Below are 26287 nucleotides of genomic sequence, written 5' to 3' on the forward strand. Positions count from 1 at the left end.
GCGTTCTCTGTCGAGATGATCCCACACTGCTTCAGTAATGTTGAGGTCGGGGCTCTGAGGACGCCAGTCGGTGCATTTTTCTATCCAGCCTTGCTTTTGCTCCATTGGCAGCGTGTTTGGGATCATTGTCATGCTCAAAAAAATAAGCCACTGGCAATCATATGCTTTCCAGATGGTTTTGCATGGTGGATAAAAAAAGAAAACCAAAATCTATCAGTCAATTTTGACAAGCTGAAATGCGTGAAAGAGCTTCCACTGTGTTTTACAGATGGCTGTAGACACTCACTGTTGGACACCCCTCCTGACCTTCTAGATACATATTAGTGACAATTTGAACCAAAAATTTCAAATATGGATTCATCACTCCATAAGACCTGTTGCCACTGATTTTCAGTCCAGGTTAGTAGCATTTCTCCCTGTTTTCCTTCCTTATGAATGACTTCTTCACAGCCACTCTTCCACTGAGAGATGCTTTCCTCATGTCCTAATGCCCTATTTCTGGCACTTTTTCTTTTGTCATCCACTTATCCAAATACTGCATACCATGATGATGTTTTCACTAATAGTTCTTAGTGAATCATCTTGTTGGTGCAAAAATACTGTTTCATTCCTGTCAAACTATTTTTCCTCATCATTTTTTACAGATTCAACTAAAAAATGTAAGCAAATCATGATAACAAAATTCCTGAAGATACAAGTATGGCTCCTTGGAAGGAAAATAGAAATGAGGAGTGGCTCAACACTTTCACACAGGAAATTGTAGCTCCTTGGATGTTGTGCCCTTGAATAAACTCTTTTCAGTTCTTGAATATTCTACTAAACAAAAACAACAACAAAAAACATAGTAGGTAACAGTCATAATTGCTGTTTATTAGCATAACATTTTTTTGTATCTAATAAATATCAAAATGTTAGGGATAAAAGTTTGATTACAGTACATTCCATTTGCAGAGAAGCAAAGTCAAACCTACATGAATCCAAAAGAGAACAGTAGATCTGTCGGGATGAGAGTTATGACCTTTTCCTGGTTTAGGATTGCATCAGCTGATACCAGCAAACAGCACTGCCATAACTTTTTTATATACAGTAGCATCATTTACTGCCATCCCACACTCGTGCAATTTCTGAGGTAAAAAAATACAGCTTTAGTATTGTTACATTCATAGAAATATAAAAGCGTCTTTATGTCCTTTTTGTGCTTTTATGTGGGGATATTGCCTTCACTCTGAGCAGTTGAGAAAGTGGATCTCAGGATTGATGACCCTGGAGAAAAAGTCTACATTGCGGATCATAAACCAATTTAGCATCGGTAATATTTGCTCCAGGCCTTTTCACAACATGGGCGACTATCTTGTGCTAAATTAATCAGATTTTTTTTTAAACTAAGCCCACATCCAATAAATATGCATCAGTAAAATGCCAGGTTCAGCTATTAAAGACTGAACTGTGTTTCCTTTAAATAGATAGATAAATGGCAAGCTGGATTTCCACAGGGTGACATGCAGCATGTTAATGTTTGTCTACAGGCACTACTCAAAAGGCTCGGATAGGCATGCAGAGAGAGAGAAAGGAAGGAAGGAGAAAGAGAGAGAGGTGTATGGAGAGAAACACTGGAAAGGAGAAACGGAGAGGGAGAAAGTCCCTGTGCTCAGTGTGACAGACAACAGCAGGAGCTGTGGTGCCTGAGGCACACCATACCCTACCACCACCTCCTTAACCGTCTTCTTCCACCCCCACCTCCCCCACTTTCCTGAGGGCCAGCGGTGAAGAGCACAATACTTCCCATCTCTCCACTCATGCCGTTCTGTGCTCCCAGTCCAACCAGGCAGTCACTGTTCCATGAACTCCAGAGCATCTGACACTGGTTGAATGAGCAAGGAAAAAAGGGTTAAAAGGGAGGGTTGCCCTCCACCACACACCCTCACCGCTTGTTCTAAACCCAGCACTCCCAGTGCTTTCTCCTCCTCCAGCATGAAACCATTTTCAGTCAAAAGCAAAAAAAAAAAAAATCTTCTTTTTCTCCTCCATCCTACATTATGGCACAGGCTTGCTGTGGGGGAAGGTACTGGAGGTAGGCTGATAGTTGCCACTGCGGACCAGAGAGCCCAGAGCTCCACAACCGACCCAAGCCTCTAACAACACGCAGTTTCTATAAGGTAAAGCTAACACACCTAAACCTTCTGTACTTGTTTTCATGCAATGGGAATTTGAAACACGTGCCTTTAAACAAAAAGAAGAAAAACATCTGAGTTGTGTCCCTGTAAACATTTTCCAGTGATAGAGGGGACCCCAGTTTATCAGTCTGAGCTTGAGTTTAGGAAAATATCCCAAAAAGTGTTCTTGAAAAAGTCCTGCAGACTCCTTGACATTTCTGATTAAGGTCTGCTACAAATCCTTGGTTGGGTTGTGGTAGACATCCCCGAGTCCAGTTTGAGGAGAACCACCAGAGCTCTGAATAAGACCCTCATGTCCTCCGTCCTGCGGAGGTGGACTGTGTGCACCTGGTCTAATGGAGCTAGAAGCCCTGCCTCTGCAGTGGGGAAACTCTGGAGAGCTGAGGTGCCACAAAGGCATGTGTGGCTCTGAGATCACAGAGGATGGCTGCACTTGAAGGGCCAATGAGCTGGCAGTTGGAGATGGAGTTGAGCTGGGAATACCTATGTCCCCCAAAAGGAGGTCCTGGGTTTTGTGTATGAGGGAGTGGCACAATGCGCTACGCTGCTGGGACATGATGAGGGGGGAGGAAGGTAATGACATGGGTGTTTCTGTCCACACTGTGGCAGTCTGAGAGGGGAATGGTGAAGGGAAAGTCTGACGGGAGGGGGAATGGTGTAGGTATGTGTGGCGTGCTGGGGAGTAGTGTGTGGGGCAGACTACTGCAGGTTGTGGCACTGACGTCATGAGGGTCTCCATGAGTTGAGCCATTCTCTTCATGACCTGCCCCAAGTCGGCCACTTCTCTCCGAAGGGTGCTCACCTGCAGACACAAACAAAAATCAAGAGACAATCTGCCTGCAACTATGACTGGTATACGTCATCTAAAGCACTCCGCAAAGTATTGAGAATAAAAAAAAATTGTGTTGGTGTCATATGGGTAACAATGTTTTTTTTGTTTTTGTTTTTGCAGAAGCAGGCTTGTAATTTATTTTAAGTCCCTGTGTGGTAGCTTTTACTGGAATCTGCAGCTCCCGTCCTAGATTCATATGCATGAAGACTTTATAGAAAATGTACACAATAAAGTGCATCTTTATCCCACTCTTCCCACTGCATGTTCATTTTTAACAGTCCTACTGCTGCTGCTGGTGGTTCACACTAAAGGCATTCAAATGCAAAAAAAAAGGAAAAAAAAAAGGTTGGCTTGGTTTGTTTGTCCCAGTGGTTAGTGTGCCGACTACAATTAGACAACCATTTAAGTTGTTTTTGTCAGTGGATGATTTTGTTAGACTTTGCAGGAGAGTAGCGCAATAACAAGGATCCACAGTGAGCTGTGAAAAAGCACTGCATACCAAACAAACTGCACACCTCGCACCAAGGTACCAAAATTCCTCGGGCCATGCTGCTGAATACGGATCACACTCTCTGGCCCACGAAATCAGAACATGGCTGAAAATCGTTACAGCTGACTTTAAACAATGCTTTTTTGGCTGTGTTATAAAAAAAATACGCCACTAATGTTATCCATCGATCAGCAATACTGGATTTATTCTCCAGAGGATGAGTGTCAAATATAAGGCCTGGGGGCCAGAATCAGACTGGCAAAGACTCTAATCTGACCCGCTGGTCAGCTTTGGAAAATATCAAGGAGGACATACGTTTTTGGAGCAGCTATTTACACTCCACCAAAGTAGTTAAGTGACAGATCAACAATTTAATGACATAAAAATTACTATTTTTCACTGTCTACTATAGAAATTTTGTTTTTTTAAAAAAGAACATTTTCATCAATCAGCAAAAATGTTATGTCTGTCTGGGCGCTGAGCTACCAGAACCTTTTCTATAATTTTACACATGTATCACGAAGAAAGACTGAGACGTTCTGTTGAAACTGCACTTCTCTTTTTTTATAATATGAAGATATTTTAGGGAAAACCAAAGAACTAACTTCCTCTACAGGCGGTGCAATAAAGCAAGCGGAGATGGTTCCTATAATCCGCTAGTTTCCTTGATTCCTTTTCATACTCCCTCACCAATTGAAGGGTGTTCCTCCCAAAGTGTACGGCGTAGTCTAAGAAGCTTGGAAAGACACTTTTCTTTCCAAGCTTCTTAGACTACGATGACCTGGATCACTGAGAACCTTCACATACAATAAAGCAAGCCAAATTATTCCATTAATATGCTCCAAAAGCACAAACAGCACCAGAACCCTGGGGAGGCCCAGTTCAGCAAATCCATGCAGAATTGTAATGAAGGAAGAAATTAGACACATAACCCCAAAACTTTTACTAGACTGCAAACCAGTAAGGTTGGCCATTTCAGTTTATGGGGACTGATTCAGATCCAGCCTCAAGTGGCCACTGGAGGAACTGCAGATTTTAGAACTTGAGTGTGGGGTTCATTTTGCAGTTCTGGAGGTTTGTAGCTACAATCTACAAGACCGCATTTGCTTTATTTTGCTTAACAAATTTGACTATAACTCTCACATTCCAGTCACTACCATCGAATTGATTTTTCTGAATATATGATACAAACTTGTGAGGAGACACTGCTAATCAACAAAAAGCCACAGATTATGAATTTGTTTTTTTCAGGTCAGCCCTTCCAGGTCAAATATCTATTTCGCGCCTGCCGTTTTGCATGTAACTTCAAGCTGCTATAATTGGTCATTACACTGATGAGGGGGGTTGCTGATTAGTAGCTCTCTGCACGTGGCGTGTCCACAGAAGGCACGACCATGAAGCGCTGCCAACGTGCCATCTGCTCCTGCCAGTCAAAGCACTCATGACCATTCATCAGGCCAATCATGCACGCCAGCGCAACTGGATGCACATCAGCCCCCAGCGGGACACATGACTCCAGGTGGGAATTGCTCCGGTCGCTGCATGAATATGTCAAGAGGTGATGAGGATGAGCACTCAAGTATATTGTGATCACGACAGACCTAATCAGGCTGGGAACTTCCATTTCCTCTCTCAGCTCACATCGTTATGTTGATATATGCCTAGGCGAATGTTGTCCAAAGTGATTATCCGGCTCAGTCGTTTTTAGGCAGGATTGTTAGCGTCTTATAGCATTGAGGTTGTTAAACTTTGATCACCGTCACGAAACCCTGACCAAAATCCTACTTTTGCTTTCACCATAGAAAAACATCCCCCCTTCTTCAATCTCTCCCTCTCACATTTGGCCGGGTCTAAACTCTGACTCTGATAAAAATAGAAAAGCCAAGAGTGGCGGTCCAGTCCAATCTGACACGCTGTCAACGTGATTCTAGTACGCCCACGTCAGAGATAGCCATCTGTGGAGACGGGTTAGAGAAACAGCAGCAATGCAGCGACAGGTACCCTCAAAGTCAGTAAGAGCATAGTTAGACCAAACAAAGCTGATGTTTACTTATCCATGAGTGTTTTAAAAAAATCACCCGAGTATGAACAAGTGTTGAGCTGTAGTGCTGCAGTGCATAAATATAGTAATCCAACATATTAAACAACAGCAGGAAATTGCATGAATACTAAAATCCTGATTGCTCTCTATGCCGCCTGGGAGATCATGCAGTGAATAAATTCACAGTGCTTTCCTTTGCTTACTGTTTAGCTTATTGCATGACATACATATGATTGACATGTACTCATTTTAGTTTAATTCAAGGCAGGATTATTTAAATTTCTTTTACATGACAGACTGATTTAATTCTATCATCTGTTTAAAACTTCTGCTGTATTCATGCCTTAGTTTCAAGTACCTGACTTTTTCTTTGTTTCTTATTGTTCATTGCCAAAAGTGGGTCGCTACTGATGAGCAGGCATGCCTATTGTGTTGTTTCATGTCTTTCTAGCAGCCTCTTTTAGTAATTATGCATCTAATTACTCAAGCTGTTCAGGTAATGCTCCCATTGCTCCTGCTCTCCTATGTACATGATGATTTCCTTGGTGTAGTACAGAGGTCACCCTGTTAGGCCTCATTTGAATTTGAATTTCTCCCACTGGATAAATAAATGGTCCCATCATGGCGCTAAGTCGCAGGGCAAATGTAAGAGGCCAAAGAGCAAGAAGTATGTCTTATAGCAGCATGAAGAAAAATCTGAAGTTAAAATGGTGAGACTTGTGTGTGGTTTAGGTCTGAATGATGAAAAACACTGTTAGCCTTGATATTAACCTTGTAAGCCTTTGGCTCAGATGGCTTTACTGCATTTTGAAAAAATAAAGTTCGTGCTTTGTTATTCAGTGGTAGTGTCTCCTTTGAATAAAGGCAGAAACAAGAAGTGAAAATTACCCCCTTGGATTATCATCACAACAGGAACCTCTTCTGATTTTGATTAAAAATGACAAAATCTCACTAATACTGAATAAATCAGCCAGTGCTAGCATGGCTTAAAATAAACGTAATTTCTTTTTGCTTATAAATGATTTTTTTGGTCTCCTTTGTCGTGCTTTTGTTGGACTAGTGTACGTTTGCATGGGGAGCTGATAGGGTTCAAATCAAACGCCCCTTTTCATCTCCTATGGCGATCGCTTTGAATGGATCCAAGTGTGGATTAACAGCCTACAAGACCATGCTGAGGTCCTTCCTGTTAACCACCGGTCACCCACAGAGACAGAGGAGGCACAGAGCCAGTGTGCATAGCCGTGAAAAGGCTGTGCCATTGTCTTTCACAATCCTCTCTTTTATAGATTTTTTTCATTACTCATGCTTTACACACATCATGTCTCTACTAGCAACCACAGCAAAAAAAAAAAAGGCCAGAGGATCTCATTTATTTGTCTTCTTTTTTACAGGTTTTCTCTTTCTCTGGTTTTCTCTCTACCTCAGTCATCCCATATGATACACACCAAGGCTTAACAGGAGGAGGTGAACACTCCTCCTCACCTGCCAAGGGGTCTAATGTCAATTTAGCCGCCCGCCAATCAAAACCATAGGAGACAGCACGGCAGTCTGTTTGCGTGTATGTGTGGACATTTTAAGTTTGACAGAGCACCACGAGAATTAAAAATAAAAATATGACTAAAATCTACAGCATTTCAACTGTATGTTAATGTAAAAAAATAAAAACAGAGAAAGATTAAGTAAACAAAATGAACTAATAAGATTTAAAAATGCTTATTTGTTTGTCTTTTTTGCTTCATTACTTCCCTCAATCCTTTCATCTGTTTTGTGCCTGACATGCTGATACAGCCATATGGTTTGTGCTTACTTGAGCCCACCTGTCTCTCTCTCTATCACTCTCTGTCTCACCACAGTCATGTTTCTATGAGAGCATTAAACTTAATCTAAGATAACAAACTCCTCTTAATTCTTGCTCTTACCATAAACCAAGTTTTTAACTTAAATTTGAATAATTTCAAATTGTGTGAACTTGCTCTTTGTAAGCCAAAAGGAGACGAGGTCCCTATAAACGCACACAAGATCCCACCTGTTGATCGAGGTGTCGCAGTTGTCCTCTGGTCTCCTCTGCTTTAGCTGCTAATTCGGCTGTGCTTATGTGCAGAATATCTGTAACAAATAAGAAATTTATAATTCCCTTCAATCAAGCACCAATATACACCCCACAGCTGATTGCACTACAGCCATTAAGCAGCCTGTCTACAAAGTGGTTTTGCATCTGGGACGGTAAATGACATAGGTTCATGTCTGTGAGTTGTGCTGCATGAAGAGAATACCTGTGGTTGGTGCTGAGGCACTGGTTGGTTCACTGACAGGATGGCCTTGGTTAGAGAAGGAGAAGGCCAGGGAGCTCTCTGTCCCCTGACTGTCTTCAGTACCATCCACTATCCTGCAGAGAGATATTATTATATTATTGTGCAATAAATGGTAAATGGCCTGTATTTATATAGCACTTTACTAGTCCCTAAGGACCCTAAAGCGCTTTACATATCCAGACATCCACCCATTCACACACTGGTGATGGCAAGCTACATAGTAGCCACAGCCACCCTGGGGCGTACTGACAGAGGCGAGGCTGCCGGACACTGGCGCCACCGGGCCCTCTGACCACCACCAGTAGGCAACGGGTGAAGTGTCTTGCCCAAGGACACAACGACCGAGACTATCCAAGCCGGGGCTCGAACTGGTAACCTTCCGATTACAAGGCGAACTCCCAACTCTTGAGCCACGATCACCAATAACACTACACAATGTACACATTTTGGTTATTGCATTATGGTGCTATTCCCTAAAATATTTTTAGGCCAGAAATATAAGATTATGTGTTTAAAAACAAACTGAAATTTTCCATATATTTGAAATTCATAGTTTTAACATCAACACAGTATTTAATTTAATGTGATACATATTTGTGAATATAAAAGGCAATTTAAAAAAATATGTAGCTAAATTCTATATATATTACAACAGATTTTGTGTATTTAGCCAGTTATTTTTATTTCTATATAAGATAGTTATATAAGTTATATAAGAATAACCAGCTTGTTTGATTTATACTCTATGTCACTGACAAATATTCGTTTATTATGTTGGCTAAATTAAAATGATCCAATTTTAACCATGATTAGCTTAAAGACTGGAAATGGGGTTACATCTTTAAAAAAAATCTCTCTTGTAATACATTTAAAACCCTCTATTTAACTCTTTTCCCAACACATGTTATATGATAATGTGTGTTGGACAAAGGGTGAATATGAGTATGATATGAACACCAGTCGACACCAACCCACGTTCACCTGCTTCACTTCCACACATTCAACTGGCAAATGAGTCATATGATTCCTACTTAAGCTTCTCCAGCATGTCCACAGTTGCTGTGAAGATGCAAGCCACTTTGCAACCCTCAGTCTTTCTTTATATATAATGTCTGACTTAACTAATACCACGTCTTCTGATGTCTGCTCTGTTTGTGTTGGGATCTTGCTGCTGCTCCCTGACTTCTGCTTTCCATGTACATGAGTGAAAGTGCATGGAGGTCTCTCATCAGGAATTAATTAATGCAGCTGGTTCCTCCTTTCCATAATGATTCATTCTTGTGTGTGTCATTAGAGAAGGTTTTAACACGACTCTATTCAGTGCTGTGAGAAACTAAATGCCTCCCATGATTCAATAGCTTACAGAACCACTTTTAGGAGCAGTAACTTGCAGTGAAGGTTTTCTGTACGACTTTATCAATAACTCATATCATTGTGGAGGAATTTTGTCCCACTCTTCTTTACAATGTTGCTTCAGTTCATAAAGGTGTCATGTATGCACAGCTCCTTTACAGTCCTGCCACATGATCTTAGAGGATCGTAGAGGTCTGTTGTAGCTTTAGCCATGCTTTAGCTGCTGGACAAATAGCCTCATATTTGACTCTAGACTACTTTGGTTTACAAAGGTGTTCATGGTCAGCTCAATGACTGCAAGGCATCCAGGTCATGTGGTTGCAAAACAACTAAATGACCTGCGATTCTGCTCATATGCTGTTTTTGGATTTTACCAAACATCTTGCTGTATAGCCAAATAGCTTCACTTTGGTCTCATGTGTCAAAAGGACATTGTTCCAGAAGTCTTGTGGTTTGCTCAGATGCAACTCTGCAAACCTAACCTGTGCTGCCATGTTCTCTTTAGAAAGAAGAGGCTTTCTTTGTGCAGTCTTTCCAAACAAGCCATACTTATTTAGTCATTTTCTGACTGTGCTGTCATGTAATGTAACATTTAGTATGCTGACTGAGGTCGTCGGAGTCCGAGATGTATCTCTTCCATTTTGCAATTTCTGTAAGAACTGCACGTTTCAGGGTGTGAAACCTTTTCTGTATACCCTCACTGATAGATCACATAATAGAAATTAAGAGGATTAGACTTCCATTAGTCTGGGACAGGGTTTAGAAAATACACATACTGTTTGTCACTGATGACACTTTTGACTCATTTCTAGTTTGTGGCATATGCACTCTTGCAAAGAAATATACAAATAGGCATAGCGTGAATTCACAGGGAAACAGGCCTAGGCAGGAAGTAAGACCAATCAATGGAGAACAAACTCACCTGGGGCTGAGATTGGAAGGATCTAAAGTGTTGAGAGTAATTTCCTGGATCTTCCTCTGAGACCTGCTAGAGTTTTGTGCCACGCTCTTCTGGCTGGGTCCGCACATTGGAGACTTCTCACCAGCGTCCCTGAGGTTCACTGCTCGTTTCTGCCCTGATAACAAAGATACGGACACGGCCTCTTGCTCCTCCAGCTCTGCATCTTCCTCATGTTCCTCCTGTGCCTCTGTGATAGATGGATAGCCCTGAACCACTCGCCCGTTCCTCTTCACCTCTGACTGAAAATTTTAAAAAATGAAAGAAACTTCAGAAAGCAACAGCAGATGATTGCAATAAATACTTGGACCATTTTGAAGATGACATAATAATAAAAAAAGCAAAATTAAATTAAAATCTAAAATGTCACTTTGGCTCATCTGCATACCGTGGCCATTTCACTTTTTTCTCTGCAAAGTTAATAAAATGCTTCTTTATTTTTTTTAAGTAAACAAAATGTACTAATGACTTGTAAGTGCAACGAGTAGCCCACTCAGTTGGATAAAAGGTCAGATCAACAGTTTAGGTTGCAGATGTGTCCTGCAGAACAGTAAATGCAACACCTGACGCCTGTCTCATTGAACACAGAGAGCTATCATTAGTGGTCTGCAACGAGCCTTCAGCTATAAGATGAGGTCTCAGTCTGATAATAGCAAAAGTAAAGACCACAGTCGCCTACTGAACCATCTTCCTCTCACAAAAATACCACCAGCGTGAGATTAATGTCTCATCGAGAGAGATAGACTTTTCTGTAAAATATTGGAACAGCTTGACAGTATATAGAGCATCTTATCGCCTTCTATTCTGGTGCCGCCATGATCTCTAATGACTGCAACTAATTTTGTGCAAAAGTGATCTATTTCGTCCTTCATCAAGTCTCAAACAATGATTGTGCCCATTATCGGTGACTGAAGTCTTCCGCTGAGTCACCCAACAAAGTTTTCAGAGAGCAGAAACATTTCTTAGTGAGAGCTGATTAAAAATTCGGTGATGGCTGTTAACAAACAACATGAACTGATCGGACAAGTCTTTTAAATTAATGGCACCTTTCTAAAAGCTGTTTAGCTTCTGCTTGTGAGAGTGAGAATTTGGGTACCTGCGTCTCTAGAGCTGTTGTGGACAGTCTGGCCTTAACCTGGAAGAAAGCCAAAGAGGAAACACAGTAAATGAACTCCACATAAGAGCAATCAACCTACCATCTTTCTTTTCTTGCTTTTAATTTACAGGTGAGCCAGTTCACAAGGTTATACAGTAAATGATTTTCTAAAACCAGTATAAGAATAGAATAGATGATAATGACAAATACCCTAATGACCTTGATATAGTAGTACTGTAGTGGTAAATGCAGGATAGTAAGACCAAAAAAAAAAGCAATCTCAACATCTCAGCCGCAAAACACCCCTCCATCTCCTGTCTTCATTTAAAGTCTATTAAGCCCTGAGATTTGGGCTGCCCCTCTGCACATTAGCCTCACCTAAAAGCCCTGCGGCATGCAGTGCGAGTGAGTGTGGGTGTGTGTGTGTTAATGATGTGTGTGCACGTGTAAGTGGGCCAGCAGTGTTTGGGCAGGCGAGACAAAAACACCTGACTGTAATTACAGCAGTTCAGTTTCTCCAAGTCGGCTCGGCTAGCTCTCTCTCTCTGTAATTTTAAAGTTTCCAGACCCTTCTTGCTTTGCCGTCTCTAAACTCATCAGTCATTCTCACACATTAGTACAGTATCGTGATTCATTTCACCGAGAAATTGGCGAGAGCACATTAATTGCTTCTCTTGCACAGCACTGCTGTGGGTAATACCCAGTCATCATTAATTAAACTTTTTTAATCTGAAAAAAACAATCAGGATCTATTAAGGGTGTATGGAGATAATTAAAACAAATGAAAAATTTGATTTGGTGTTTGGCTTTGGGATCCCCAAATCTATTTTGCTTATTTAGTTTATTATTTCATTGCTATTGCTTTAGCAAAATTAGCACCGTACGCATGTCTTCTCACATCTTTCATTCTTTTCTGTAGTTCCTTCTGTTGGCATCACAATAAAAAGAATGGTTGATGGAGATGTATAGTTAAAAATCAGTTTAAATCTCCTTCCAAGGAAAAAATGATTTGATTTTGTGCTAAATTTGTAACTTTCCTCATTTATTTTGCTTGGATATGCTTTCCACAATGTAAAATAATCTCATGATATAAGCTTTAAGAAGCTCCAGACTGAGTGCTACTGCTGATGATGTAACTGTAAATGATGTAACTCTCTCCTTTAAAATGAAACTACCACAAAGATTACAAACTGTTTATAATTATTTCCCTCGCTTTATAAGTTACCCAATTATGTGTGGAATCAATATACCAATACTTGGACTCACGTGTGCCTCGTGTCCCTCTCTCAGGTTGTACGTGAGGTCCTGCTGGATGTCCTGGACGAAGTGGTGAGAGTACTCAGGATAGAGGTCCAACACCTCATAGAGTCCTTTCAGGTTGATACACTGCAGGTCACAGTAGGTCAGGGCTTTCACATCTGCATTGGTTTTTATCACCCGGTTATCCAAGGACAGGTTTGCTCCGATCAGGTCACCTTTACCTGCTCAGGCAGAGAGAGAGTGAGATGGTCAGAAAAAGAGGTGACAGCATAATGTACACTGTGGTAAAGGGTGTTAGAGGCACAGACTCAGTAATCTTTTCTGCAGACGCATCAGGACACGTCAGCGTTTACTGAAAAGTTTATAAGCTTGGAGGTTGGAGAGGTCCTGGAGCAGAGTAATGCTGAGACATTAAGAGGATTATTCATTTATTCAAGACTCAGGCTCTATAACGTATTCTGAATTCTAATTAGTAACTTTGTCACTATTATAGACTGTATGTCTTCTAATATTACACTAAGTACTGAGCGTAGTGTTGGTTAAGGCAGGGAAGGAAGACACACTCAGCTTGGTAAAGCTGAAAACAGCTGATCTCACTGCAAGCCCACACGTGGTAATAGATCAGCTGACACACTTTTACAAATCCTGATAGTAACTTTCATTAAGGGTGCACTACTAAGGAACCTTGGACTACATATAATTGCTGCTGCCTCTGCAAGCTGCTTTGGAACCCACCTCCACCTCAGCTTCTCCTTCTCACGTGGTGTCTGACTTAATCAGCGTCATGTGTGTTGTAATTTCCACCTGTTCTACTGTGTACCTGGAGCCTTGAGGCTGCTATAACATGACAGAGCCACATACCACCAAACTCCACCTCTATCGAAAAAAGAAAGGCAGCCTGAAATTCTTCATTTGTTTATTACGCAAACGTCTTTTGCTAATTAACATTTGCCACTGACTTCTTAGATGTTAAAGTATGAAGAGCATAAAGAGGCAACTGCAAATGCATCTGCAAGACCAAAATGTGAGCACTCTATTAACGGGAAGGCTTCAAGTAATACTGTTTAAAAAGCTAAACACTAATGACCAAGTAATACCAAATAGGAAGCAAGTTTAATGAGAGAGAGAATAAACAGAATATTGCAGCGTTGTTTTGGTCTATAATTATTATTTATAAATCACTTCCACTGCTTTTAGTCAGTTTTACAGTTTGGGTGAAGTGGCTGTGACAGCTGTTCCTCTCCATACAGGATGAAGATAAGTGCCCCTTTAGAGTTAATATCCCTTAAGCAGAGATAAATTATTCATTATGGTCATTTCGTGGTGTGAACGCGGCTAAATTACACCACAGCTGATGGAGTGGCAGTCATGACTGTTCATGTTCTCCTTCTCTGTCGCTTTCTCAACCCACTCCTTCTCACCCTGGTTATTATTCCTCTCCTCTTTCTTTCGCTCCCTCTGTTTTTAGAGATCCTACTGGTTCAGCTATATCAAAACCCTTTGTCACTGACTTTTCTTTCTTTTCCATCGTCTTCCTTCTCCTCCATTCCCTCTTTTTCTTTTCTTGCTTCTTTGCAATTACATTTTTCTGCTGTTTTTTACTTTCCTCAGTTCTTGTTTCCTGCTTTGTGTTTCCTGTCCGCTATTCGTCTGCTACTTCGTGTTTCCCAAATTTCCATTTTATTCTTCACATTTTAGCTTTTGTTGCATCATTCTGGTTTTTTAATTGTTTTTTTTCTTTGCTTTTCTGTCTTCCTATTTACTTCTTTCTTTCTTCCTTGCAGTCTTTCTTAGGCCTTTCTTATCTTTTTTGTATCTGTCTCTTTCTAGGTTTCTTTCATTCCTGTCATCCCCATCTTCCTTTTTTAAAATTCTCCTCTTCCTTTTCAGCTCACTACATGCTTCCCCTCCGCCTCCATCTCCTGTTTGCCTTCTAACCCTTTTATCTGCCATGTTTTACTTCTTTCTGGGTTTCAAGTTTCTCTGTTTTCTCCATTTTGTGTTTTCTTTCTTTTTATTCATTTTTTGACATCTCTCCTTTCTTTCTTCTTATCTTTCTGTCTTGTTAACTTTTGATTCCTTCTTCCGCAAGTTCCTTCCTTTCTACCTTCACTCACCAATCTGGACCTCAGCTTGGCTCACTTTTACTCTCATCACTTCGTCTTCTTCTCTTTCCCTTTCTCATTTTTTTTCTCATCACTTTCTCTCATCTCAAGTCCCATCCGCTTTCATTTACTTCATCTCATTTGATTCCTCTTGTCTTACAGTCTTCTGCTTCCTTTTTTGCCCTCCCTCTTTCAGCACACGTTCTCTCCATCTTCCCAAAGTTTCTCCTCATCCTCTCACTCTTCCTGTTTTTGGTCTTCTGTCTGTTATGTGGTACTGAGCTGTGGCTACGGACTCGCTGTGTGACAAGGAAGGGGGTGATCGAGACAGACGAGAGACACATGCTGAGAGAGAGAGAAGCTTTTTTTTCCTTCAGACACTTGAAGCTAGCCTGACCTTCTGCACACAAGCATAGAGACAATGCTCTCCGCCTGTCAAGCCTACACACACATATGCATCCACCCACCCACACACACGCACACACACACACAAACACATGCCATTCAGCAGAAAACAGCAGAAAACAATTCCACCTACTCAATTCACACAAACAAGAAAACACAGAAACCTTTTTTTCCCTCTTTTTTAACAGGAGAAAAGGCATGCAGGTGTTGTTTCTACAAACAACTAGATACAAACACAAAGATTAAAATGCCAAAAGAGGAAAAAACCATGACAGATGGAGTTTCTTGAAGCATCTGGTTGTCTTCTATTCTCTGTCACACACACTTGTGACGGATAGAGTGTATTCCTGTGTCATGAAGGTCAGAAAGCAAAAGCCAGTATGGTCACTTAGGGCAAGAGGTTGCGTCGCACAGCAGATGCGCATGCTTGCAGATACAGCTCGAGTGAATCTACATCTCGATTTGTTCTGCACACAAAGATGGGCATCATTTTATGAACTTTCAGAAAATTCTTCATCTCTAAGCTGAACATAGTGGAGATTTTTTTTTTATCTCACTTAAAAAAATAGTCCATTACTTTGGGAAAAAAGTAATGAGCACTGAAGAAGTTGAATGATTACCTTTATAACCATGTTTAATGTGTTAAAGTTGTTTTAGGAGCAGATTTTGTGACTCTTTCCTCCTTTATTTTTATATCATTCTAACCTATTATTCAGCATTGGTATTAATAGTGGCAATGAAGATACAGACAACACATGTGGGCGGAGAGAGAGCAGATTTGCAGTTTATAATTAAGTTCACATGTCTTAGCTGCTTATTAACATGAATATTAGTTGGTTACTATCACTTTATAAGTCATTAGAAAGCATAATGATTTATTCTGCATGGCTGTGTTTTACAACTGCAAGCTCATTAACTAAGTGCTTTCCCTCAAAAATTTACTTAACGGCTTCTTTATAGTAACAAATCTATTATACATGGATTACAAGCTTAATATGGTTTGTTCAGTGTTGCATGTTTAAGGTCACACAAGAACAACCATTTCTTAAAAAAACTAAATAAATATGATCTATTCTCAAGTAACAAAAAAAAAAACCCAAACAAAAACAGAAAAATGCCTCTTCAATGTCCAAAAAAGTCTTATTAAGACTACTGATTCTATAGAGAGGCCCTGATCATAAATAAGTCACTCGCAGTTTGACATGTTGGGATCTGCCAGTTTAAGATGACCAAGTGCTTTGGGTGCCTTGAAAAGCGCTATATGAAATCCAATCCATTATTATTATTATTATTTGATACTTGCAATACGTGAGATGTTTTTTACTCAGGCAAATGCATAATAAAAATGAATAATAAGGACAAAGAGACTTTGCTAAAGTGAAATGCAGCTTCATAAATATGAAACGTCTGGAGAACACGTTTCTCTGTTTTATCTAATTTGTTCTTCTCAGGTGACACTACTGGCTGTGATAGCTTTTATCTTTATCAAGCTTTATTTTCCTTTATGCTTTATTTTAACCTTTTTCATCTACTTTTTCTTTCATTTGTATTTCATCTAGACTTCTGCTGTATAAACAAAACAGTCCTTTTTTAATAATTATTGTAATTTCATGAACAAAGACAGCGATATTTTTTCTCAGTTCAAGCTGACTCGCAGCTTTTGAGCACGTTGTGGAATCGTTAATGAGAAGCCCGTTTCTATTTTAGCACGCAGCTTCCTTTGGAATTGCTGAATCGGGGGGATCCACCTACTAAAACAGACTTTTTTTTTGTATTTTTCTCTTTCTGTTGTCGAAAACACAGAAGTTAGTTCTAGCTTCAGATGCTGTAATTAGCTGCTGCTTTAGCAAATCAAATATCGATTTAAAACTGAAAGTGAAAATGCAAATGAATTTGGCCTGGGGTGTCACATAGAGACCTACTTCACCAAGCAACGAGGAACTGGGATGAACATCACTAAAATGATCAAGACTAGAAGAAACTAAAATGACCTAACTCTGTGAATTGGACTGATTAAATGTGCTAGACTCAACTGGACAGCACAGATTAAAGCTGACAGAAGACTGAATTGCACTGCTGTGGAAAAGATTTGATGAATGCTCAGCTGGACATCACTGGCCTGTAATAGTTTAGCCTGGATGGAATTGGACAATTATGGATCGAATGGATCACTGGTATATGATATAAAACAATCGGCAAAGGTTGAATGTCTCTTTCATCATCTGCCAGTCAGCTCCGGTTATCCTCCGTGGACTTCAAGACATCACAAAAACGTGCAGCCCAGCTTAAAGAAGAATGCAGCTCCTCAATATTATGTGCACAAATTGATAAGTCCTTCTTTGCCTACTGCAAAAGGAGATTGCTCAAAAATGGCATTTACGACTCACTGGCCACTGCATTTAGTACACATTTTCAACTGCTCTTTAACTCAAATATCTAATCAGCCAATCATATGGCAGCTCCATCCATCCAGCTCCATCAATATAGGCATGTAGACATGGTCAAGGCGACATGCCCAAGTTCAAAATGCGTGTCAGAATGAGGAAGAAAGGTGATATAGGAGACTTCAAACATGCCATTGTTGCTGTCCGTTGGCTGGTTTGAGAATTTCAAACACTGCTGATCTACTGGGACTTTCCCACACGACAATCTCTAGGGTTATCAGAGAATGGTCAGAAAAGGAGAAAATGTCCAGTCAATGGCAATTCTCTGGGTGCCTGTTTTGCTCACAAGTTGAGCAGGCAATATGCTGCACGTGCTGGAGGGCTAAATGCTGTGGCCCGGGTCTGACTCAGATCCGAGGCTTGTTGTTGCATAGCCCTGTCTCATCTTCACTGCACAATACAGGCAAAAAGGAACCCCCAAGACATGCTTCTATCTGATTGGAAGGTTGCAGAAGAATGTACAACAGATGTCCTACAGCTGCAGAAGACCACACCGGGTGGCACAAGAACAGGAAACTTAAGCTACAATGTAGCCTGGTCTGACAATTCTCAATTTCTGCTGCAATATTCAAATGAATCTTTACATATGCAGGGATCCATTCTGCCTTGTGTGTTTAAATTGTTACCACCAAGTGAGCATTGTTGCCTAACTGAGCCTAACCACAGCCTGAATATTGTTACTGACCTATGACCCTGTACCATTATCTGATGGATGCTTCCAGCAGGATAACACCATCCATCCATCCATCCTCATCCGCTTTATCCGAAGTCGGGTCGCGGGGGCAGCAGCCTACGCAGAGAAGCCCAGACCTCCCTCTCCCCAGCCACCTCCTCCAGCTCATCCGGGGGAACACCAAGGCGTTCCCAGGCCAGCCGAGAGATATAATCTCTCCAGCGCGTCCTGGGTCTGCCCCGGGGCCTCCTCCCGGTGGGACATGCCCGGAACACCTCACCCAGGAGGCGCCCAGGGGGCATCCTTGCCAGATGCCCGAACCACCTCAACTGGCTCCTTTCGATGTGGAGGAGCAGCGGCTCTACTCTGAGCCCCTCCCGGATGGCCGAACTTCTCACCCTATCTCTAAGGGAGAGGCCAGCCACCCTTCGGAGGAAGCTCATTTCTGCCGCTTGTATCCGCGATCTCGTTCTTTCGGTCACTACCCACAGCTCATGGCCATAGGTGAGGGTCGGGACGTAGATCGACCGGTAAATTGAGAGCTTCGCTTTTACACTCAGCTTTTCCGGCTGAGAACCATGGCCTCAGATTTGGAGGTGCTGATCCTCATTCCCGCTGCTTCACACTCGGCTGCGAACCGTTCCAGTGCGAGCTGGAGGCCCCCACCCGATGAAGCCATCAGAACCACATCATCCGCAAAAAGCAGGGATGAGATTCTGAGGCCACCGAAGTGAAAGCCCTCCGCCACTTGGCTGCGCCTAGAAATCCTGTCCATAAAAATTATGAACAGAATCGGTGACAAAGGGCAGCCCTGGCGGAGCCCATCACCCACTGGAAACGAGTCCGACTTATTGCCGGCAATGCGAACCAAACTCTTACAACGGTTGTATAGGGATCGAATGGCCCGTAGCAGTGGGCCAGACACCCCATACTCCCGCAACACCTCCCACAGGACACCCCGAGGGACACGGTCGAATGCCTTCTCCAAGTCCACAAAACACATGTAGACTGGTTGGGCAAACTCCCATGCACCCTCAAGTATCCTCGAGAGGATAAAGAGCTGGTCCAGTGTTCCGCGACCAGGACGAAAACCGCATTGTTCCTCCTGTATCCGAGGTTCGACTAACGGACGAACTCTCCTTTCCAGCACCCTGGCATAGACTTTCCCAGGGAGGCTGAGGAGTGTGATCCCCCTGTAGTTGGAACACACCCTCCGGTCTCCCTTCTTAAAGATGGGGACCACCACCCCGGTCTGCCAGTCCAGGGGTACTGCCCCTGATCTCCACGCAACATTGTAGAGGCGTGTCAGCCAGGACAGCCCTACAACGTCCAGAGCCTTCAGGAACTCGGGGCGGACCTCATCAACACCAGGGGCTCTGCCACCGAGGAGTTGTTTAACTGCCTCAGTGACCTCGACCCCAGAAATTGGCGGGTCATTCCCCTCATCCCCAGACTCTGCTTCCTCCTCGGAAGACGCGTCAGTGGGATTAAGGAGGTCCTCGAAGTATTCCTTCCACCGTCTGACAATTTTCTCAGTCGACGTCAGCAGCGCACCGCCAGCACTATACACAGTGCAGGTAGAGCACCGCTTTCCCCTCCTGAGACGCCTGACGGTTTGCCAGAATCTCTTCGAGGCAGTCCGAAAGTCTTTTTCCATGGCCTCTCCAAACTCCTCCCACACCCGAGTTTTTGCTTCAGCCACTGCCCGAGCCGCATTCCGTTTGGCCTGTCGATACCTGTCAGCTGCCTCTGGAGTCCCACAGGCTAACCAAGCCCGATAGGACTCCTTCTTCAGCCTGGTGGCTCCCTTCACCTCTGGTGTCCACCATTTGGTTCGGGGATTACCACCACGGCAGGCACCAACCACCTTGCGGCCGCAGCTCAATGCAGCAGCTTCGGCAATGGAGACGCTGAACATGGTCCATTCGGACTCAATGTCCCCAGTCTCCCTCGGAATGCTGTTGAAGCTCTGCCGGAGGTGTGCGTTGAAGATCTCGCGGACTGGGGCCTCTGCTAGACGTTCCCAGCACACCCTCACTACGCGTTTAGGTGCACCGGGTCTGTCCAGCGTCCTCCCCCACCACCTGATCCAACTCACCACCAGGTGGTGATCAGTTGACAGCTCAGCCCCTCTCTTTACCCGAGTGTCCAGAACATATGGCCGCAGGTCTGGTGATACGATTACAAAATCGATCATCGACCTGCGGCCTAGAGCATCCTGGTGCCACGTGCACTTATGGACACTCTTATGTTCGAACAAGGTGTTCGTTATGGCCAAACTGTGATTTGCACAGAAGTCCAATAACAAAACACCACTCGGGTTCAGATCAGGGAGGCCGTTCCTCCGAATCACGCCCCTCCAGGTCTCGCTGTCGTTACCCACGTGAGCATTGAAGTCTCCCAGTAGGACAACAGAGTCTCCAGGTGGGGCACCTTCCAGCACCCCCCCCAGGGACTCTAAGAAGGCTGGGTACTCTGAACTGCCACTCGGCGCATAAGCGCAGATGACAGTCAGGACCCGTTCCCCGACCCTGAGGCGCAGGGAACAAACCCTCTCATCCACCGGGAAAAACCCAACGTACCGGCAGCAAGCCGGGGGATATTAGAATACCCACCCCAGCCCGCCGCCTCTCACCAGGGGCAACTCCAGACTGAGACAGAGTCCAGCCCCTCTCCAGGAGACTAGTTCCAGAGCCCAAGCCATGCGTAGAGGTGAGCCCGACTATATCTAGCCGGTACTTCTCAACCTCACGCACTAACTCAGGCTCCTTCCCCACCAGAGAGGTGACATTCCATGTCCCTATTGCCAGTCTTGGCAGCCGGGGATCGGTCCGCCAGGGCCTCCGCTCCTGGCCGCCGCCCGACACACATTGCACCCGACCCCTATGGCGCCTCCTGCGGGTGGTGGGCCTGCGGGAGGATTGGCCCATGTCTCCTCTTCGGGCTGTGCCCGGCCGGGCCCCATGGACTAAGGCCCGGCCACCAGACGCTCGCCCTCGGGCACCCTCCCGGGCCTGGCTCCAGGGCGGGGCCCCGGTAACCCTATCCCGGGCAGGGTAAACTGTTCCCTCGATGTTCTTTTCATACGGGTCTTCTGAATCGCTCTTTGTCTGGTCCCTCACCCAGGACCAATTTGCCATGGGAGACCCTACCAGGGGGCAAAAGCCCCCAGACAACATAGCCCCTGGGATCCCTGTGACACACAAACCCCTCCACCACGATAAGGTAGCGATTCACGGAGAGGTGATAACACACCATGTCACAAAGCTCAAATCATTGCAAACTGCTTTCTTGAACATGACAATAAGTTCAGTGTACTTAAATGGACTATACAAGCACTAGATCTCAATCCAATAGAGCACTTATTGCAATGTTTTGGAAGATTCACATCATGGATATGCAGTCGACAAATCTGCAGCATCAGTGTAATACTAACTTCAGAGGAATCTCTGCTGAGGCCAGTGAGTTGGCTTTTTAATAAGAGCTTAATAATAATTCATTGAAAATGCACAATAGCCACTAGGACAATGTAATCCTTCAATTTCAAAACAATTAGCCTATTTTCAGGATGGGCTTTAACACAAAGAGCCACACACAGCTTTGTTATTAAGCTTGCTGCCGCGAGTTTCCTTGTTAAAACTAGAAAAGATCTGTTTTCCCTCCGTCTTCCCACCCCCAGCCCCTTTCCTTCTCCCTTTTATCGTACCCAGAATGGCCAGCACCATGCCATCTTTCAGCACTTCCATGGACCCTGAGCAGACAAAGAAGATGGCCTGGAGAGCGTCACCCTGTCGAAGGAGGTACTCTCCTGGAGCACAGAAGGAGGTCTTGATGTGCAGTGACAGGGAGCGCAGGCAGCCGCGACTGGCAGAGGCAAACAGCGACAGCTCCAGGATCTCCTTGTTAAGGTGCATGGTGATGTCAGATCGCAGCTCATCTGGGAAGTCCTTCAGCAGCTGTAGAGATGGGGGGAAAAATAGAAACCAGAGAAGGATGTGAGCAGCATGACACTTGTAATTGTAAGAAAAAAACATGTACCTAAAGTTAAAAGATATTATTATTACTATCATTATATAGTAATAATTACCTTTATACACCAGTACTAACCAATGCAACACCTGTGGCTGCAACACAGACAATATAAGGTGAGAATCGGGAGAAACGCTGTCATTTGCATATCATCTATCAGTCCATCCCCTCATCGGGACAAAAATCTGCAGCTCAGCAGCATCACAGCTGATCAATGAGTCATCAGAGCCAGGCTGACTTTAATCAACAGGCCCATCTATAATTCATTTCTCTGGGTTTCATCATCATCACTCACTCCACTCCCTGCTCTGTTTTCTGACAGCTGTCTTGCAGGCATTCACAGCCTAGAGGGACGAGTTGCTACTATACTGCTGACTGGTTGCCTCCGTTTCCCTGAGCTTGTCAAGCAGAGGTGTTGTTCACCCTGTCTTACTGTGTGTTTTCTCTACATGGTCCTGAAGCCACATTTGCACACTTAGATCTGTTTGCACATGTTTCCTTTCGCTCGATGTTGTCTTCAACATAAACAAAACAAAATCTGGTTTTGAAAACCAGCCTCGAATCATCATTTTTGAAACTGAAGGCCGACAGCTTGTCCTCTAAATATCATCATGCATGGACAAAAAAGTAATGTCTTTTTCTACCTGTGAGTCAGTGCTCAGGGCTAAACACACCTGTGTTCACTGTGGGTAATCATAGTACCATTGATTGTGTTTTCACCTCTACCACGAGCCTAAATGTGGCTGACATGTAAGGAGTTTGTGAACTTTTAAATGAATTATTGATCCCTCTGAGCTGTGCTGTTGGACATTTAAAGTACAAGTGAATAGGCCAAGTAGGGAAAGGGTTAATACCAACTTAAGTGAATACTGTATTTGATGGTGATGTTGGCAAAGACACTTTGAATTTCAGTTTAGCAAAAACCAATCAGGCTGTCTTCCTTTCATACCTCGTTACAGTCGATGCCGTTGTTGACCGACCAGGTTGTTTGAAAGTACTCCAGCATTCGCTGCTTGAGGCTCTGCGGCAGATGATGGACACGTATGAAGTCCTTGAGATCTTTGGTTTTGGTGTGGTATAGAGACCAGCGTGAGTACATCCTCTGGATAATGGCTGTCACATTACCAAAGACCAAAGCGTGCATCAGTGCTGCAGGTAAGAAGAGATGAAGAAGGAGAGGGGAGGAAGGGGTGAAGGAGAGTTAATGAAGTGGACAGTAAGCATGGATGACATACAGTGAAAAATGTGCTGATACTGAATTGTCAAGACAGGGAACAAAAATAGGAAACCTGACTAAACTCTTTTCTAGACTGGTTTATGTATCTCACAGTAAACCACACTGTAAAAAAAAATCCTAATATAAAAGTATTTTACTGTGTATTTTACAGTTTTGTTCTGTTCTTCTAGAATATCATTAAATTTACATAAATAGACTGTGATTTCACATTTCAAATGTAGATTAACGTAAAATCACTGTAATGTAATAAAACATAATTTTCTTGTTTTTTAAATATATTTGTCTGTACATATGCATATTTAGATTGTTAAAATACATTCACAAATGTATCCTGATTTCACAAATATTTCTCCGTTATTTGAAAGATTGAACTGTTAAATTCAAATGTAATGCTATGGAAAAATATATGAAATGATTCTCATAAACTTTTTTAAGATAATTATTACTATTATTGCTATTTAGGGCGATCGTGGCTCAAGAGTTGGCAGTTCGCCTTATAATCAGAAGGTTGCCGGTTCGAGCCCCGGCTCGGACACTCTCAGTCATTGTGTCCTTGGTCAAGACACTTCCACTACCGCCTACTGGTGATGGCCGATGGTGCGATATGGCAGCCTGGCCTCTGTCAGTCTGTCCCAGAGCATGCAATCCATTATTATTTAAACCAACTGTTAACTGTATATTTCTGTACATTTAAGTATTATTATTCATATTGCCACATTCATTGACCTTGTTTATAGGTAATTTCATTGTTTAATCACATTAAAATGTTCCTAATTTAATGTTTAAAAGCACTTGAAAAAGGCAAAATCCCATGTAAAATTAGGGCAACAAACTGTATTGTCATTACTGAAAATAACCGTATTTTTATGAGAAAGTTATTTTCTGTTATTTGATGGTATTATTTTGGCGCCCCAGCTGCCGGAATATTACTGTTTTTCTAGGATTTTTTTTTTAACAGTGCAGCTCAAGTGTTACAAGTGCAGCACAATAATAGTAGAAAAACATGGATTTGGACTCAGATCATCTGTTGCTCAAAGCAGGTCAGTGGTACATGGAGAATACAGGAACTCTGTCATATTTTGATTTATTTATTTATTAATATTAAATAAGCAACGGGAATAAGGCTAATTTTACAACAGTTCTGCCTCCACTTGATTTCTATGATCAAATGAACATCAAATCAACTAAATATACACATGCATATCCTGCAGCTCTGCTCCTAGAACACAGGAAAATCAGGATTAGGTCTGGCAGGGTCTTATTTGATTGGGATGACAGATACCTGTCCTGTCCACCTAAGCTCATCCACTTTTCAGCGGTGCTGCAGCTGTGTTGCACACTGCAAGACGGGAAAGTGGGACTGCTGTGACAGCGATTACTGATTGTAGCATGAGCCATTAATGAAAGAAAACTGAGCTTTAAGCTTCACCACTGAAAACTAATTACATTTTATGTTGTACACTGTTATATCCCGGTAAGGTCATTTAGTCATATTATTCATGTTTGCATTGAATGATGGAATAAAATGATTTAATTTAATTCCACCCATCCAGTTTGGCCTATGTTTCCATATAAATATGAACAGGTGCTTGGTTCTAGTTTTTCTTTCGTGTAAACCCAACAGGGATAGCGTGTGTGTGTGTTTGTGTAAGCACATGTTTGTGTGGTGTGTCTGTGACAGCTACTGCTACTGCCCCAGGCAGCCAGGGACATTTAGCATTTAGCTGAACCAGAATTGGGAGTGTCCACAGGGAAAACCCCCACCACAGTGACCTCTCCTCATCCCCAAAACACAAATGTAGTGTAACAAGCCAGTTTAAACTGGATCAGACCTCCCTGCAGTTGTCTGCCAATGAAATATAACAGCTTACAATGAAACAAGTGATGGACCAGGATCAGATTTTGTTGATGTTCCATCCATCCTGCTTCACTGCTTATCCAATTTCAGGTAAGGGTCATTTGTACAGGTAAGTATAATTCCACACACTGTTGTCTCAATCTGATCTCATCATAAATGTAACTATTTCCATCATTTCCAAAACACCTGTGCACTCAAGTTAATGTGACGATATCTCACGACTGATTGTTTGTTTGTTCGTGTACCTCCTATAAGCATGACACAAACGGAGAAGATCTTCTCAGCATCAGTGTTGGCTGACACATTGCCGAAGCCCACGCTGGTGAGACTGCTGAGTGTGAAGTAGAGTGAAGAGATGTAGACGCTTCGGATGGAGGGACCACTGCCAGAACCATTAACACCTCCTGTGGGATAGTACGGTGACTCCAGACGCTTTCCCAGTTCATGGAGCCATCCTGTTTTTAATATAGTGTAAACAGCAAACGGATGGTTAGACAGACACGTGGCATTTGTTTCAATTTCATAACAGCAGTTAATATAAAAATTAAACTCGACTTGTAACAAAATTTCCACAAAATTACCAGCCTTCATTTTTACTGGTTATCATGAAATTCTATGCAGTGAAGAATCTAGTTACACCCTAACCCAACAACACTGTTTCCCAGTTCTAGGAACTGTGATTAGCTCTCCTATAGTGGATTTCACAGTGGAAGCAGATCAGCTTCTCAGGAACCAGAACTGGTCCCAGTTCAGTATAGTGTGGAGACATACAGCTGATCCCAAGAGTCTCCTGGAGACACTGATGAATGGTAATTGGATGGAAGCTCCTCATAGCCGCCTCACTTCACTGCTTACTTGAGCATCAGAAATGTGTAATTAGAATGCAACACATTAATCCCGGCTCATGTACTGACCTGATATTTTATGACGCTGAAATGCAGTAATTGGTGAAAAGAAATCTGCATTGCTCTCATGACCCACTGGATAATGACCAGGATCCAGTTATGAAGACGCAAGAAC

At 42.8% G+C, this 26287-nt stretch overlaps 1 protein-coding gene across 1 annotated transcript in view; it reads right to left on the reverse strand.

Moving 5' to 3' along the window:
• Nucleotides 1-849: 849 nt before the first annotated feature.
• Nucleotides 850-26287, reverse strand: part of kcnh8 (potassium voltage-gated channel, subfamily H (eag-related), member 8) — a 61398-nt gene continuing 35960 nt past the window's right edge. Inside the window, exons 8-16 of the mRNA XM_003448897.5 lie at nucleotides 25513-25722; nucleotides 23122-23321; nucleotides 21850-22099; nucleotides 12523-12737; nucleotides 11257-11295; nucleotides 10125-10402; nucleotides 7811-7923; nucleotides 7564-7643; nucleotides 850-2976 (exon numbers count right to left, since the gene is read on the reverse strand). Of these exons, the coding sequence (XP_003448945.1) occupies nucleotides 2386-2976; nucleotides 7564-7643; nucleotides 7811-7923; nucleotides 10125-10402; nucleotides 11257-11295; nucleotides 12523-12737; nucleotides 21850-22099; nucleotides 23122-23321; nucleotides 25513-25722 (1976 nt within the window). The 3' untranslated portion in view covers nucleotides 850-2385. The remainder of the gene's footprint in view (nucleotides 2977-7563; nucleotides 7644-7810; nucleotides 7924-10124; nucleotides 10403-11256; nucleotides 11296-12522; nucleotides 12738-21849; nucleotides 22100-23121; nucleotides 23322-25512; nucleotides 25723-26287) is intronic.

This window comes from Oreochromis niloticus, linkage group LG22, assembly GCF_001858045.2.
Source record: "Oreochromis niloticus isolate F11D_XX linkage group LG22, O_niloticus_UMD_NMBU, whole genome shotgun sequence".
Lineage (NCBI taxonomy): Eukaryota > Metazoa > Chordata > Actinopteri > Cichliformes > Cichlidae > Oreochromis > Oreochromis niloticus.